At 45.3% G+C, this 16,128-nt stretch overlaps 1 protein-coding gene and 1 non-coding gene across 3 annotated transcripts in view; both read right to left on the bottom strand.

The window, feature by feature from the left end:
• Positions 1-1,923: 1,923 nt before the first annotated feature.
• On the bottom strand, positions 1,924-2,222 carry LOC149984184 (signal recognition particle RNA). The gene has a single exon (XR_016495658.1).
• Positions 2,223-5,325: 3,103 nt separating this feature from the next.
• The window catches only part of LOC110522639 (jun dimerization protein 2), a 37,782-nt gene continuing 26,979 nt past the window's right edge, over positions 5,326-16,128 (bottom strand). For both annotated transcript variants that reach the window (XM_021601109.3, XM_021601110.3), the window contains exons 3-5: positions 8,042-8,269; positions 7,522-7,626; positions 5,326-6,640 (exon numbers count right to left, since the gene is read on the bottom strand). In XM_021601109.3, coding sequence (XP_021456784.1) covers positions 6,437-6,640; positions 7,522-7,626; positions 8,042-8,260 — 528 coding nt within the window. In that variant the 5' untranslated portion in view covers positions 8,261-8,269 and the 3' untranslated portion in view covers positions 5,326-6,436. The remainder of the gene's footprint in view (positions 6,641-7,521; positions 7,627-8,041; positions 8,270-16,128) is intronic.

The following is a 16,128-nucleotide window of genomic DNA, read 5'->3' on the forward strand; positions in this document are numbered from 1 at the left end:
AATTTAACCCTAACCATAACTTACCCTAACCATAACTTACCCTAACCATAACTTAACCCTAACCCTAGTATGGACCATGAACACCAGCTAATCGCCATATTGGCATTGTTTCATCTCTGATGCCTTTTTTTTAAACCAAACAACTGCCATTTACACAACTTCCTAATGAAGATAGAGTATAACTCATTTTTGGATAGTAAGACAGAACTCTGCAGGCTATCTCTGCAGTAGATTGCAACTCCGCCCAATTGGCAGTTCTATCTAGCCAGAAAATGTTAGGGATGGAAATTTCAGGGTTTTTGGTGGTCTTCCTAAGCCAGGATTCCGACATGGCTAGGACATCCGGATTGGTGGAGTGTGCTAAAGCAGTGAATAAAACAAACTTAGGGAGGAGGCTTCTAATGTTAACATGCATGAAACCAAGGCTTTTACAGTTGCAGAAGACAACAAATGAGAGAGCCTGGGGGATGGGAGTGGAGGTAGACACTGCAGGGCCTGGATTAACCTCTACATCACCAGAGGAACAGAGGAGGAGTAGGATAAGGGTACGGCACAATGCTATACGAACTGGTTGTCTAGAGCGTTCGGAACAGAGAGTAAAAGGAGCAGGTTTCTGGGCACGGTAGAATATATTCAAGGCATAATGTACAGACAAAGGTATGGTAGGATGTGAATACAGTGGAGGTAAACCTACGCATCGAGTGACGATGAGAGAGATATTGTCTCTAGACACATAATTTAAAGCAGGTGAGGTCACCGCATGTGTGGGAGGTGGAACTAAAGGATTAACTAAGGCATGTTGAGCCTTTCTTGGCCTGTGGATGAGTTTTACTCTAGCTTCAACATAAGTGAAAACAGTAATTGGTGGTTGTTTTGGTGAGTTTATCATCCATACAATGTAAAGCAGTTATAATAATGCTGTGATATATTTCTTCGATAAAAATACATTATTATTTTTTCTTTATTTAACCATGATTTAACTAGGCAAGTCATTAAATGGTCTATTGAGCTATAAGCCCAACTCTTATGGAAGTTATGGCAATTCGAATGGTAGACTATGATGATGTTGAATGTATTTGTACAGAGTACACAAATGTGGAAAGATTAATCAAAGAGATAATAATTGTTTAAAAACTATGTGGATTAATGTGGGACATACTCTTTCAAAATCTCGGAAGGAACTTCTTATTTAATAAACATTTATTTACTTGGCATTTCGGTAGAAATATTTAAATAACAGAACAAACAAACGCCAACGCGTTACGGTAAGTTACTGGCTTTCATCCGGGCATCTGAATGTCCACATGGGGAGGGGCTATAAACCACCTTTGGGATGGTTCAATAACCAATCAAAAAACATGTTGTGATATTCAACTCCCTACGAGGTTTGGATACTTAATTGCACCCACCTGGTGTCCCAGGTTTAAATCAGGCCTTGATTAGAGGGGAACAATTGGGGAGAAAAGCAGCAAAATTGGCTTCGAGGTCCAGAGTTGAGTTTGAGGGATATAGACGATCATCCACCAAACCAACAAATAGAAGTCTTTACCTGGTCAACGGTCAAATAGCGCCCCCTTTTGGACATTTTAAGTAATTCTAAGTAATTCTGATTTCTAAACCTTCATTCCAGTAGGAGGCAATATATATATATAGATACGGTAGAAAAGGTCCGTGTGAACGCTGTCTTTCCATAAAAAAAACGTTATTTCAGTAGTTTAAAAACGTTTATTTCAGTAGTTTAATGAGCTGAAAAACAGAAAACAATGACAGTTATCCACCAAACTAGTCACATTGGTAAGGATGGCTGCACCGGACCAGGTCGGAAAATAAACGTTTCACACACAGCTCCATTTACTCCATTTACTATTTACACGTTCAAACTCGAAGAAATAATAAATATTTTTCCCCCCGTTTAAAAGCTAAAAAAGACTGGGTCCCGCTGTATTGCTCAGGCTGCACTACAGCGTCTATTCACAGGCGCGATCCCACTACTGAGCGGCACGGGGGCTTTGGCCTGCTCCGTTTCCGACCTGGGCCGGTGCACCCCTCCTTAGACGACCTGGTGGTCCCGGGCTCCCCCAGGAGCACCATATCGATACCGAACTTAGTGCGGACACCCGATCGGCATAGTCCACTGGAGCTCAGAACTCCTGAGCTCAAACGATCCGCCAGCCTAAGCCTCCCAGCAACTTGGATTACAGGCGCACGCCACTGCGCCCGGCGAGAGAACAGAGGATTTTTAGGGTATTTCAAGTTAAATTCGTGACGTCACACAATTCGTCACATGACTTCCTGTGTGGTCTCTGGCGCCGTCCTGTGATTATAAAATTGTTTGCAATTGTCATTTCGACTACAGCACGCACATATTCCTTATTTCATGGTTATTTGAATTCTATTCTTACTTGAAAAGTCAATAAATATGTCCTGGTTATTTCATGGACTGTAAATGAATAAAGAAATATGATACAGAGATTTATAACCCTAGGCAGACAGACTTTTAATAGATACCATGTTGGATTTCTGACTACATCTGGTGGTTATAGCCTTAACTCATGCCCACAGGTTCACACTAAATCCATGAGTTTAGTTCACTTTTACATGATTAAACACGTTTTCAGTATAAATTGTTTTCAACTGTAGTGTCCTTGCTCAGCTCCTGTTATGTTTGCACTTCAGGCAATATTCAGATAAATTGGAAAGAATGACCTACCCAGCAGTGAATCATCCATCTGGAATCAAGCCTACAAGGACAGGACACACACTCAACTGAACCAAATGTGTACACATTCTCTTACTACAGAGCACCACTAGCGGAGAATCTAATTGCAGAGAGTTCCGTGTTTTGTCTGAACATGTCCCCTTCTTTTCCTGTAAACATCACGTAATGTTCCACATAGGGTTGAAAAATTACGTTAACTTTGCCAAAATTCCTAGGTTTTCAATAAATCCTGTTTGGAGGAGTCTATAAAGGGCTGGACATATGAAACCAAGCCATTCTTCAGTAAAAAGGCTTGAAGGACTTTATCATTCTGTTTTTAACGTAACATTTGTAGCACATTTGTACACTTTGACATAATAAAGTGAGAGTGTTTATTTAAGTAGAGCTTTTCATTATGTCTCAAAATGCTTTACATCCTACAGGGTCACACACCTCTTCAGCACCGTAGAGGTAGAGACTGTGGTCCCAAACGGCACACCCTAGACGTGTCCCAAACGGCACCCTGTTCCTTATATATAGTGCACTACTTTTGACCAGTGACCCATGAGCTCGCTGTATTGCTCAGGCTGGACTACAGCGTATATTCACGGGCGCGATCCCACTACTGAGCGGCGCGGTGACTTTGGCCTGCTCACTTTCCGACCTGGGCCGGTGCACCCCTCCTTAGACGACCTGGTGGTCACCGGCTCCCCCAGGTCAGACACCTTGTGGTGAATAGGATGGGACACATCCTGTGCCAGTTATGATTGTAACTGTCTGTTATCTCACATGGGAAACTTTAGCTCCGGCTCAGCCTGCTCTTGAAGGCAGGCTGAATGCCAGTGAGGCCCAGGAGGAAGAGCTAGGAGCCAGGCTGATGAGGCTGAGAGTCAGGCTGATGACTAAGGCTGAGTGCCAGGATATTGACTAAGGTTGAGAGCCAGGCTGATGACTAAGGCAGAGAGCCAGAATGATGAGTAAGGCAGAGAGCCAGGCTGATGAGTAAGGCAGAGAGCCAGGCTGATGACTAAGGCTGAGAGCCAGGATATTGACTAAGGTTGAGAGTCAGGCTATTGTCTAAGGTTGAGAGCCAGGCTGATGACTAAGGCTAAGAGCCAGGATATTGACTAAGGTTGAGAGCCAGGCTGATGACTAAGGCTAAGAGCCAGGATATTGACTAAGGTTGAGAGCCAGGCTGATGACTAAGGCTGAGAGCCAGGATATTGACTAAGGTTGAGAGCCAGGCTGATGACTAAGGCTGAGAGCCAGGATATTGACTAAGGTTGAGAGCCAGGCTGATGACTAAGGCTGAGAGCCAGGATATTGACTAAGGTTGAGAGCCAGGCTGATGACTAAGGCTAAGAGCCAGGCTGATGACTGAGGCAGAGGGCCAGGCTGATGACTAAGCCTGAGAGCCAGGATATTGACTAAGGCTGAGAGCCTGGCTGATGACTAAGGTAGAGAGTCAGGCTGATGACTAAGGCAGAGAGCCAGGCTGATGACTAAGGTAGAGAGCCAGGCTGATGCCTAAGGTAGAGAGCCAGGCTGATGACTAAGGCTGAGATCCAGGTTGATGAGTAAGGCAGAGAGCCAGGCTGATGACTAAGGCTGAGATCCAGGTTGATGAGTAAGGCAGAGAGCCAGGCTGATGCCTAAGGTAGAGAGCCAGGCTGATGACTAAGGCTGAGATCCAGGTTGATGAGTAAGGCAGAGAGCCAGGCTGATGCCTAAGGTAAGTGTGTGTTTCATGTCGTTGGTGGGGATCTTAATTTAACGATAAGACTCAAAGGGCCAGTTTCCCGGCCACAGATTAAGCCTAGATGCAGACTAAAAAGCATTCTCAATGAAGAATCTCCATTGAACTACATTCTTAGTCCAGGATTAGACATAATCTATATCCGGGAAACTGGCCCATAGACATTCACTGATGCTAGTTGGTGCATTACAAGCATTGCACAATGCAATGAAATAAAATATTGATACACAGATCATTATCTATCAACATCACTCTCATCATCTATCAACATCACTCTCATCAGTCTTCCAGCAAACTGACACACTGTGTTGTATCCATCAGACTGACCAGAGGTGGCCTTCTCAGCTTCACTAGGACTCGATGACACATACACAGGACACTTCAACCCTGAAATCACCCTGGTCTACGCTCAAGTCTTCACCAACAGCTACAGGTACTGCCTTATACTGTGAACATCGACATCAATAGTAACCAAATTGTCCAAAAAGCCGTATGTAGATGTTTTACAAGGGAGGGCGCAAACTGAGGTGAGCCAAAATACCAATAATGTCAATAATAGTATCCCAATAGTGGTAACAGTTTCCCAATAGTGGTAACAGTATCCCAATAGTGGTAACAGTATCCCAATAGTGGTAACAGTATCCCAATAGTATGCCAGTCAGTTATTGGGTAAACCACCATCGTTTGGGCATCCCTGTGCCTTCTTCAGGGTGATGTCATGAATGCTTGAACCAGACAAACTACGCCACTCGCGCAACCAATGACAATTAGAGAGGGGCGTGTCATCGTGAATGGTCTGACAACCACGCGCTGCCAGACATTGCGATAGTAGTACCGTCATGCAAATAGATCAAGAAATGAAAGTCGTAACGTAGTTTGACAAATATAATTTATATATGAGGGGGGGGGGGGGGTAAGAAAGTCATACATAAGTCATTGAGAGATATTGCCCAGCTGTTAACTGAACAATTCTTCTTTTCACAGCTGCTAAACAGCGTAATTATTCATATAGAAAAATAGAACTGGACAGACTGACAGACAGATGTACAAATGCTAAATCACATCAAGTGATTAGAATGCAGAACATTTCACAATAATACATGTCATTTATATATATATATATAAAGCGGTATAAAATAAGCACATTGCAAGACAAGACATTGACGTAACAATGCCTTTTTTTTTTATATATAAACAGGAGTGTAAACATTATTTCGTATAGTTTTATATGTGCTTTTATTCATGACGCCAGCGTCACCACAAATCGGATCAACCGGAATACTGCCGTCGTCAAGGCAGACGATTTTTCCTTTTTAGCATTGTAAATATAGAATACAAAAACAACTGTTTTGTTCCAACTTTAGTATAAACTGAATGTATGTAATGGACAGATCCTAGAATATTACTACAGCTGTATATTTAAAGGTGGTATACAGAACGCTGGCTGGTTACACCTGTGTATCTCTACCGTTGTACAGGTTTAGAGTATCAAAAACAACAGCCCCTTTGTTTTGTCTCAGTGCTGATAAGTGCCGGTAACAGAGAGCATTAGAATGATTGACCTTAGTGTTTCCCGTTCAACATTACAGTTTCCACTTTATACCTTCTTCTATGTTGTCCTTTGTTGTAGAATGATGGTTGGATGCAGTGAGTAAAACTGAGGGCACTTGACTGGGTTTCAGAACAAACAGCACCTATTGTGATGCAGAGAGAACAGGGTTGGGCGTAAGGCAGAGCGCCAGGCTGATGACTAAAGGCTGGGAACCCGGCTGATGACTAGGGTAGGGTTCCCTCTTCCCTCAGAGCCCACTCAGGTAACATTACCAAGGTGTTACCGAGGCAACGGAACAACAAAAAACGGCAGTTGATTTTAGAATTTTTCCAAAATGGCCACCATTCATGATGATGATGATGACAGTTGTTTTTTTTGTTGGCGGATCTATCTTTCCCCGACCTTCGGTTTCTTGTTTCCCCCTGTGGTTTCATTTGGATGCGGTCAGCTTTTCGGCAGCCAGGTGTTCTAGCAGGGGGTTGGCCTCGCTCTCGGGGGTCTTGACGCTGTCGGTGCGGACGATGCAGGTGGGGCGGTGGAGGTTGAGCATCACCATTAACTGCTGTCTCTCCATCCTCAACTCCTCAATCTGGGACTTCAGGTCAGTGTTCACCACCTCCAAACGCTCCGACTCCTACAGGGAGGACAGAGGGGGTACACTGTTAAGCCATTTATTTAGCCAGGCGAGTCAAGGAGACTTTCTCTTTTACAATAACCACTTGAGGTCCCACTTTAAACAAACTAGAACATTAAAACTTTACAGAGTATTCATAATGTCTTCATAAACACTATATAGATGCTTTACAGAGACTTCATAAACACTATATAGATGCTTTACAGAGTATTCATAATGTCTTCATAAACACTATATAGATGCTTTACAGAGTATTCATAATGTCTTCATAAACACTATATAGATGCTTTACAGAGCATTCATAAGGTCTTCATAAACACTATATAGATGCTTTACAGAGCATTCATAATGTCTTCATAAACACTATATAGATGCTTTACAGAGCATTCATAATGTCTTCATAAACACTATATAGATGCTTTACAGAGTATTCATAAGGTCTGCATAAACACTATATAGATGCTTTACAGAGCATTCATAATGTCTTCATAAACACTATATAGATGCTTTACAGAGCATTGATAAGGTATTCATAAACACTATATAGATGCTTTACAGAGCATTGATAAGGTATTCATAAACACTATATAGATGCTTTACAGAGCATTCATAAGGTCTTCATAAACACTATATAGATGCTTTACAGAGCATTCATAATGTCTTCATAAACACTATATAGATGCTTTACAGAGTATTCATAATGTCTTCATAAACACTATATAGATGCTTTACAGAGTATTCATAAACACTATATAAACGCTTCACAGCTCATTCATGTCTTTATACTATCTAGTCCATCTTCTACAGCCAATTTGCAAAGAACATCCCAGGTATAAATAAAGAACTCTTGCCGCCATTTTGAAAAAGAAAACGCGACTGACCCTTTGGAGGAAGTCCGTTCTCTCCTTCTTCCTGTTCCGACATCGTGCTGCTGCCACTTTGTTCTTATCTCTCCTCCGTCTCCTCCGCTCATCGTCCTCGTCCATCTGCAGGGAGAAGAGGTGTTGTGATGGGGGACCTTTCCATGGCCTGTATATCATTAAAACATTGTGATGACAACCGTGGGCTATATCTTTCCTGTATGTTTTAATCCTGGGGGTTTTCCATACTGTTTTATTGTGAACTGCACATAACTGTGCCTCAGTTTGACACATGTGATTGCCATCTTGGAGGCAAAAGTGAAGAGTTGAAGAGAGCCCAGATTGAAAATGGTTAAATTGTGTAACATCTAAACTACTTCTCACATTGCCCACTTGGTGGAGCTAAAACTTAGTAGGCTGGTCCAGTTTTCAACAGACCACCATACATATAAAAAAAACAGAACTCAAAATGATTAACATCCACCTCACGCTCTTCTTCCCCTCCATCTCCCTCCCCACCAGTCTACCCCTCCCTCCTCACCTCTCCCTTGATAGCAGTGAGCGGCCTCTTGCCCAGCCGTCCCAGGAAATGCAGCGGTGACAACATGGCGCCCAGGTTCCTGAAGTCCTGTGCAAGTTTGAGCTGATCGGTGAGTGTAGTGGCAGAGATGCCCGCCAGTGGGCCCAGGCTGGGCAAGGAGCCGGCCGTCAGGGAGGGGTCAAGGATCTGGCCGGGCATCATGTTAGACCCAGCCACCATACACCACAGCTACGGAGGGAGAGAGGAAGAGGGGGAGAGAGGAGGAGATGGAAGGTCATTGATTGTAAGGTCCAGCTACTTTATTGTCCATTGCTGCAGGGTCTTCTGACGTGCCTTATTCATGTCCCTGTGTCCGTCTCCTTTCCCTCATAGTTCTCTAAAGCTATTTTCTCATATCCTCGACAGACAGCTTTAACAGAATTGACAAACTGGATTTTGCTAAATTCTACTCTGGAATGTTCATCTACATTTTTAAGTAGGCTCCATGTTCAGGCTCCATGTTCAGGCTGTGGCTATGATTCATCATGCATTGCATACCAACAGTATTTATTTTAATTTTAATGATTGCGGGCAATTTTCAAGAGTTTGCATTGAGAAGTCCTGTGGTCAATCAAAGAAAAATGAAAGGAAGAGAGAGAGAGAGAGAGAGAGAGAGAGAGAGAGAGAAACAGAGCCTGTACAGACCAGGCCTAGAGGAAGTGACTGCAGAATTAATATATTTATGTAATGACTGTTAGAACCAAGACTGTGCTGATGGCCAAACAGAAAACAAAAATGTTGCTCATGGAACAGTGCAACAGATCGGATTCGTGGTTAGGAGGAGAGGGACGGTACAGGACACAAACTTGATCTGGCGATGAAGTGCGTTCTTTCAGCCAAGACGTGCATTATGAGCAGAGTATGTGTCAGTATGTGATGAAGAGAACTAAGAGCAAGAGAGGGAGTGCGTGATGTAGTGTCCACAACTAAAGAATCATTGTGGAATCTGAACAGACACATCCTGAACGCAGCACGATGATGTACTTACTACATGTACATGCTAACAGAAAGGTGGCTAGCTAGCTATGTGTGTCAACGTAGCAAAGTATTTATAAACAACAAAAATCTTATATCTTAATTAAAGTTTAGTTCATTTTCATTCTATTATCTATACAATAGGCCATCATTGATTCTGGCCCAATAGGTCTGGTATATTACCTCTGTCCTGGAGCTTTCTGTTTTGATAGGGTTATACCCTGGCTAGAGTAATCCGAAGGGTGTTTGGCATCCCCGGCGTTTCTGTAAGCGCTGAGAGGGTTTTCTCCGCTGCTGGCCTGCTCTACAGATGCCGTCGCCTGAACCTGAAGACACAGGCTCTGGCCGAACTCGTGTTTCTAAAAATGAATTTAAAAGGCACTGTAGATGGAGGCTGTATAAGGCATTTTTAGTTTAATTTTGTATTTAATTCTAAGTAACTTAATACGACAAAATGTTGTTTAAATGCTGAGTGCTTTATGTCCCAACCAACCTAGTGTGATGCACTTCCAAATGCATGTCTTTGTAGGTTATTGCCTTGAAATAATAGAATGAATTTATCTGTCTATCTGACCTACTTAGAGTGTTTATATGCTGTTTAATATGACATGCAGCCCATTTGAAATGACGAGCACAACTTAGTCACCTCTTCCTGTTGTTTTTTTTAAATAATTAAAATCATATGGTTTGGTTTCAATACTTGGAGCGGCAGTTTTTCTTCCTGTGAGCGCTGAACGGTTTTTAGCGGTTGGAAAGGACGTGGAGCGCCCGAGCTGCACACCGCTTCATGAGAGCGATGAGCGGGATTTCCTCGACCTCTCAACTCAAACACTCTGATTGTGAGATGAGCAGGACAGGACAGCTGACCAACTGACTGCCTGCTGCCGGTGGGGCTGACCAGCTGACTGTTCATGTGTCCCAACTGGCACCCTATTCCATATATAGTGCACTACTTTTGACCAGGGACAGTAGTCAAGAGTAGTGGACTATAGAGAATAGGGTGTCAGTTGGGACACACCCATGTTCCTGACTGACTACACTGCTGGGCTGGGTTCCTTTCTTAGGAAAATAATCGGCACCTTTTATTACAAAAGCCAGAAAGAGCGAGAGAGAGAGAAAGAGAGAAGAGAGAGAGAGAGAGAGAGAGAGAGAGAGAGAGAGAGAGAGAGAGAGCGAGAGAGAGAGAGAGAGAGAGAGCAAAATAGAGAGAGAACGAGAGGCAGAAGAGGTTACAAAAAAACAAGAAGACCTGTCATGTAAGCCCTATTCTAGGTGACTCCACCCAGCCAAGAGCTGGTCTCACAGCGTTGTGTGTTTGGACTGAGTGAAGGAGGGAGAGACCGAGAGAGGGAGTTACTGTCGGAAAAAATGGACTGAGACCAAGATGGCACAGTTTACCGATTACACATTCTCTGATTCCTCCTCTCAGGAGATTATGAATTAATAAATATTTTGTAAGTGTATAGATACCTAGCCAGGGCTACACACCTAGCCAGGCCTACAGCAGGGCTAAACACCTAGCCAGGCCTACAGCAGGGCTAAACACCTAGCCAGGCCTACAGCAGGGCTAAACACCTAGCCAGGCCTAAAGACATCTCCCTCCTGTTTTTAGCTGTTGGTCATATTAGCATTGCTAGAAGTATTGTATATTAGGGATGCACGATATAAATCGGTGAACATATCAAATGGCAACATCGGTATCGGTCAAAAATCTAGTTTAACGCCAATGTTCAAGCTACCTATATAACGTAGGTAACGCCATGTAAAATGTTGCGCTACACGTGCAACACAGCATTCCTAACCTGGCCCACAATGTCTGCTGTGTGGATCGAGCAGTCAACAAGTCCAGCAGTCATTTGAAAGAGTGAGAACATTTCAGAGAGACAACTCAACGGCGTAATCCCATTAAAGCCAAGATAATGGAATTCATTGCCCTTGACGATCAACCGTTCTCTGTCGTGGGTGATGTTGGCTTTTCGCCGACTGGTCGAGCACCGGTACACACTACCAAGGGGGCTTTTTTTCAGATGTTGCCCTACAGGAGTTACACAGTAATAGCGTCACTGCTATTAGCTTCACGACATACATACTATGGGATGCTGTTTGGGTCATTGCGTGTCAAAAAAAGATGATACGGTAGCACTGTCAAAGCTGTACAAAAAAGGCTGCAAACAACGGCCACGAACGATGTGTTTACAATACCGCGTTGGTAATAAAGCATGATTTATAAGAAATCCCGATATGTCCACATCACCACATCCACATCACCAACAAACTATCAAGGTCCAAACATACCAAGACAGTCGTGAAGAGGGCACGACAAAACCTTTTCCCCCTCAGGAAACTGGCATGGGTCCCCAGATCCTCAAAAGGTTCTACAGCTGCACCATCGAGAGCATCCTGACCGGTTGCATCACTGCCTGGTATGGCAACTGCTTGGCATCTGACCTCAACTAACCTGTACCCCTGCACACTGACTCGGTACCGGTGCCCCCTGTATATAGCCTCGATATTCTTATTCTTATTGTGTTACTTTTTATTATTACTTTTTATTTTATTCTACTTGGTAAATATTTTTTTCAACTCTTCTTGACCTGCACTGTTTGTTAAGGGCTTGTAAGTAAGCATTTCACGGTAAAGGTCTACACTTGTTGTATTCGGCGCATGTGACTAATAAAGTTTGATTTGATTATTTGTTTGACCGCAACTTCTGGGGTAGCTAGCTTTAGCTTAGTACCTCGCCAGCACCAATACAACCAGCCTGAAAACAATGTCCAGTAGAAACAGCAGTCATTTTCACTATTCTTAGCAATGTATTAGCTAGGTTGCCACTTGTTGTTCGCCTATTGAAATTGAAAAATAAATAGCTAGGCAACTACTTAACCCTGTTGCCCAAAGCTGACGTTATAAGCAGCCAGATCGCTTCATCTGGCTTTTGAGGCTCGACTGTACCGGGTTGTGTTGTGAAGCTAGCCACAATAAGGATTAGGCACAATAGTGGAATATTGCGGTTTGCCTTCAAAATAAAAGCATGTCATTGACAGTGATGCAAATTAAATACAAAGAGTAGAATTATACAATACTTTTATTTTGAAGATTAACCGCAAAGTCCACTATTGTGGCTTATCCTTATTGTGGCTAGCTTCACAAAGATGGGTCCAACAACCATTAATCAAATAAGAACTGTCTTGTAAATTAGGGTTATTTTAGATGATGACACCTAGCTATATAGCTAGTTAGCTTACTCTAGCTACTGAAACAGATTATGTTGTGTTATTTGACATGTCAAATAGTGTTTTGACGTGTATCTTTTTCGACACGCAAAGACAAACGGCATTGGATAGAAATCCTGGTTGAGAATGAAACAAATGAACAACGAAAAAGCACAGCAAGTAAGTGAAAGAAACATGTTTTGATTATGTTTTACTGGTAATGGAGACATGCGTAAATGCCCACAAAATAACTTTTTGATCAGTGTGGTGTGTAAGAACAAATTCTTATTTACAATGACAGCGCAGAAGACGACGGGCCAAATGTGCGCCGCCCTATGGGACTCCCAATCACGGCCGGACGTGATACAGCCTGGATTCGAACCATGGACTGTAGTGACGCCTCTTGCACTGAGATGCAGTGCCTTAGACCGCTGTGTCCATGTGTGTGGTGTGTGTGTGTGTGTGTGTCCATGTGTGTGTGTGTGTGTGTGTGTGTGTGTTAACTATTTAACTGTACTAGAATCGGTATCGGGGTTTTTTGGCAGGGAAAATATTGGATATCGGTATCGGGCCAAAATATAATATTGGAGCATCGCTATTTATTTTTTGTATATAATAGTAATATTAGTAGTATAGTATAAGTAGTGTTGTGTGCTTCATTAATTGGCTAGCTAGTTAGTGTCTTCAAATTCTCCAGTCTGTCATTCTACTCTTTTTTCCCTGCCGACGATAAACTACGAAAGAAGTGGGTGAACAACATCCGACGAGACAACTTCACCGTCAGCAAAAGCTCCGAGGTCTGTGGCAGGCATTTTCTTCCCGACGGCGTGTCGGAGCCTACTCCGGGAGGGCTACGTCGTCTGAGAAAGGGAGCTGAGCCACTTCTGTTCCAATGGAACAATTAGGTTATTCAGTCACGGGGAATCCCATCCCTACGCTAAACAGGCTATGGGCTGATTCACATAGGAGACATGAGATAAGATTATACAAATCTCTACAACCTGAATCTACAGAGGAGCTGCATTGGCCGGAGTGTGTCAGAGCACAGACTGAACTAGCATACAGCAGAACAACTCCTTACAACTATAAAAACTACACAAGAAACTCCTACCAACTATAAAAACATTAAAACTAGATCCAGATGTTTATCAAACTGATCAACACGACTGATGTTTCACTCTGTCTGCAGAGTTTGGAGGTTTGAGGAAAAATACCAAAAATATCCACTGCTAGATCAAAGACCTTTCCAACAACGAACACACAGTTAAGACCCGAGAACCCCCCCCCCCCTCCCCCCTCAGAGACATTTCTTGCTGTGAACACCCTCGATTGTTTGACACGTGAAACAATTAAGAACCCCCCCCCCCCAGAAGCAAGTAGTGGTTGCTAAAAGCCAGAGGGTGAAAAGGGGCTTTACCACTCCCTTTTCAAAAGGGGGGGGGGGTTCTTATACTTTCTCCGTTTGTGTCGCCGGGCTGGCGGGCGAACGTTTGCCAGGATAAGTGGTCAGTGTTTGATGATGCAACACACTCTCTGTATTCTCGCAGTCAAGCAGAAAAGCCAGTCGTGCCACACAGCCAATATACTAATATACTGTACCCCCAGACAGACAAAGACAGTCACACAGGACAGGACACGGCAGGACAGGGCAGGACAGGACAGGGCAGGACAGGGCAGGACAGGACAGAGAAGGACAGGGCACAGCAGGACAGGGCACGGCAGGACAGGGCACGGCAGGTTAGGGCAGGACAGGGCAGGACAGGACAGGGCAGGACAGGACAGGACAGGACAGGGCACGGCAGGACAGGGCAGGACAGGACAGGGCACGGCAGGACAGAGCACGGCAGGACAGGGCACGGCAGGACAGGGCACGGCAGGACAGAGCAGGACAGGGCACGGCAGGACAGAGCAGGACAGGGCACGGCAGGACAGGGCAGGACAGGGCACGGCAGGTTAGCGCAGGACGGGGCAGGACAGGACAGGACAGGGCACGGCAGGACAGGGCAGGACAGGGCAGGACAGGACAGGGCACGGCAGGACAGAGCACGGCAGGACAGGGCACGGCAGGACAGAGCACGGCAGGACAGGGCACGGCAGGACAGGGCACGGCAGGACAGAGCAGGACAGGGCACGGCAGGACAGAGCAGGACAGGGCACGGCAGGACAGGGCACGGCAGGTTAGCGCAGGACGGGGCAGGACAGGACAGGACAGGGCACGGCAGGACAGGGCAGGACAGGACAGGGCACGGCAGGACAGGACAGAGCAGGACAGGGCACGGCAGGACAGGGCAGGACAGGACAGGGCACGGCAGGACAGGGCACGGCAGGACAGAGCAGGACAGGGCACGGCAGGACAGGGCACGGCAGGACAGGGCAGGACAGGGCACGGCAGGACAGAGCAGGACAGGGCACGGCAGGACAGGGCACGGCAGGACAGGGCACAGCAGGTTAGGGCAGGACGGGGCAGGACAGGACAGGGCAGGACGGGGCAGGACACGGCAGGACGGGACAGGGCAGGACGGGGCAGGACACGGCAGGTTAGGGCACGGCAGGGTAGAGCATGGCAGGTAGAGCATGGCAGGACAGGGCACGGCAGGGTAGAGCATGGCAGGACAGGAATTTCTGCTTTACAGAACCGCCTAGTCGACTGAAAGGCCTCAGGAGAAGCCAAACACACAGCACAGTCAGGGTGGGAGAGGAAATGCCATGTATTAGAACTCAATGCAGGTCCTAGCTAGCTGGCACATGGCCAAGACCAATGGCATATGAGCCATGGCTGCGTGTAGGTCTAATGTACCTGCGTGTGTGTTCGTAAATCTGTGTGCACTCAGACAAATGTGTGTGTGTGTGTGTGTGTGTGTATATGTGTGTGTGTCAGGAAACCCTGGATTTCTCCACTCACATACTTCATCCGTCTTCAGGTCGACAAAATGGGTCCATTTCCTGCACCATTCCTGAGGCCAATTAGCTGCTCCAATCCAAGGCTGAGGAATTCAACCTCTGTGTCCCAAATGGCACTCTATTCCCCACATAGTGCCCTACCTTTGACCAATACCCATAGGGCTCTGGTCTAAAGTTGTGCACTATAAAGGGAATAGGGTGCCATTTGGGATGCAACCCCAGACTCTACCATCAATACCCTAGCAGCTCCACTCTCCTACCATCAATACCCTAGCAGCTCCACTCTCCTACCATCAATACCCTAGCAGCTCCACTCTCCTACCATCAATACCCTAGCAGCTCCACTCTCCTACCATCAATACCCTAGCAGCTCCACTCTCCTACCATCAATACCCTAGCAGCTCCACTCTCCTACCATCAATACCCTAGCAGCTCCACTCTCCTACCATCAATACCCTAGCAGCTCCACTCTCCTACCATCAATACCCTAGCAGCTCCACTCTCCTACCATCAATACCCTAGCAGCTCCACTCTCCTACCATCAATACCCTAGCAGCTCTCCTCTCCTACCATCAATACCCTAGCAGCTCCACTCTCCTACCATCAATACCCTAGCAGCTCCACTCTCCTACCATCAATACCCTAGCAGCTCCACTCTCCTACCATCAATACCCTAGCAGCTCTCCTCTCCTACCATCAAAACCCTAGCAGCTCCACTCTCCTACCATCAATAACCTAGCAGCTCCACTCTCCTAACATCAATACCCTAGCAGCTCCACTCTCCTACCATCAATAACCTAGCAGCTCCACTCTCCTAACATCAATACCCTAGCAGCTCCACTCTCCTACCATCAATACCCTAGCAGCTCCACTCTCCTACCATCAATACCCTAGCAGCTCCACTCTCCTACCATTAATACCCTAGCAGCTACACTCTCCTACCATCAATACTCTAGCAGC

Source organism: Oncorhynchus mykiss, chromosome 4 (assembly GCF_057628025.1).
Source record: "Oncorhynchus mykiss isolate SJ-2025 chromosome 4, ASM5762802v1, whole genome shotgun sequence".
In the NCBI taxonomy this organism is placed as follows: Eukaryota; Metazoa; Chordata; class Actinopteri; order Salmoniformes; family Salmonidae; genus Oncorhynchus; species Oncorhynchus mykiss.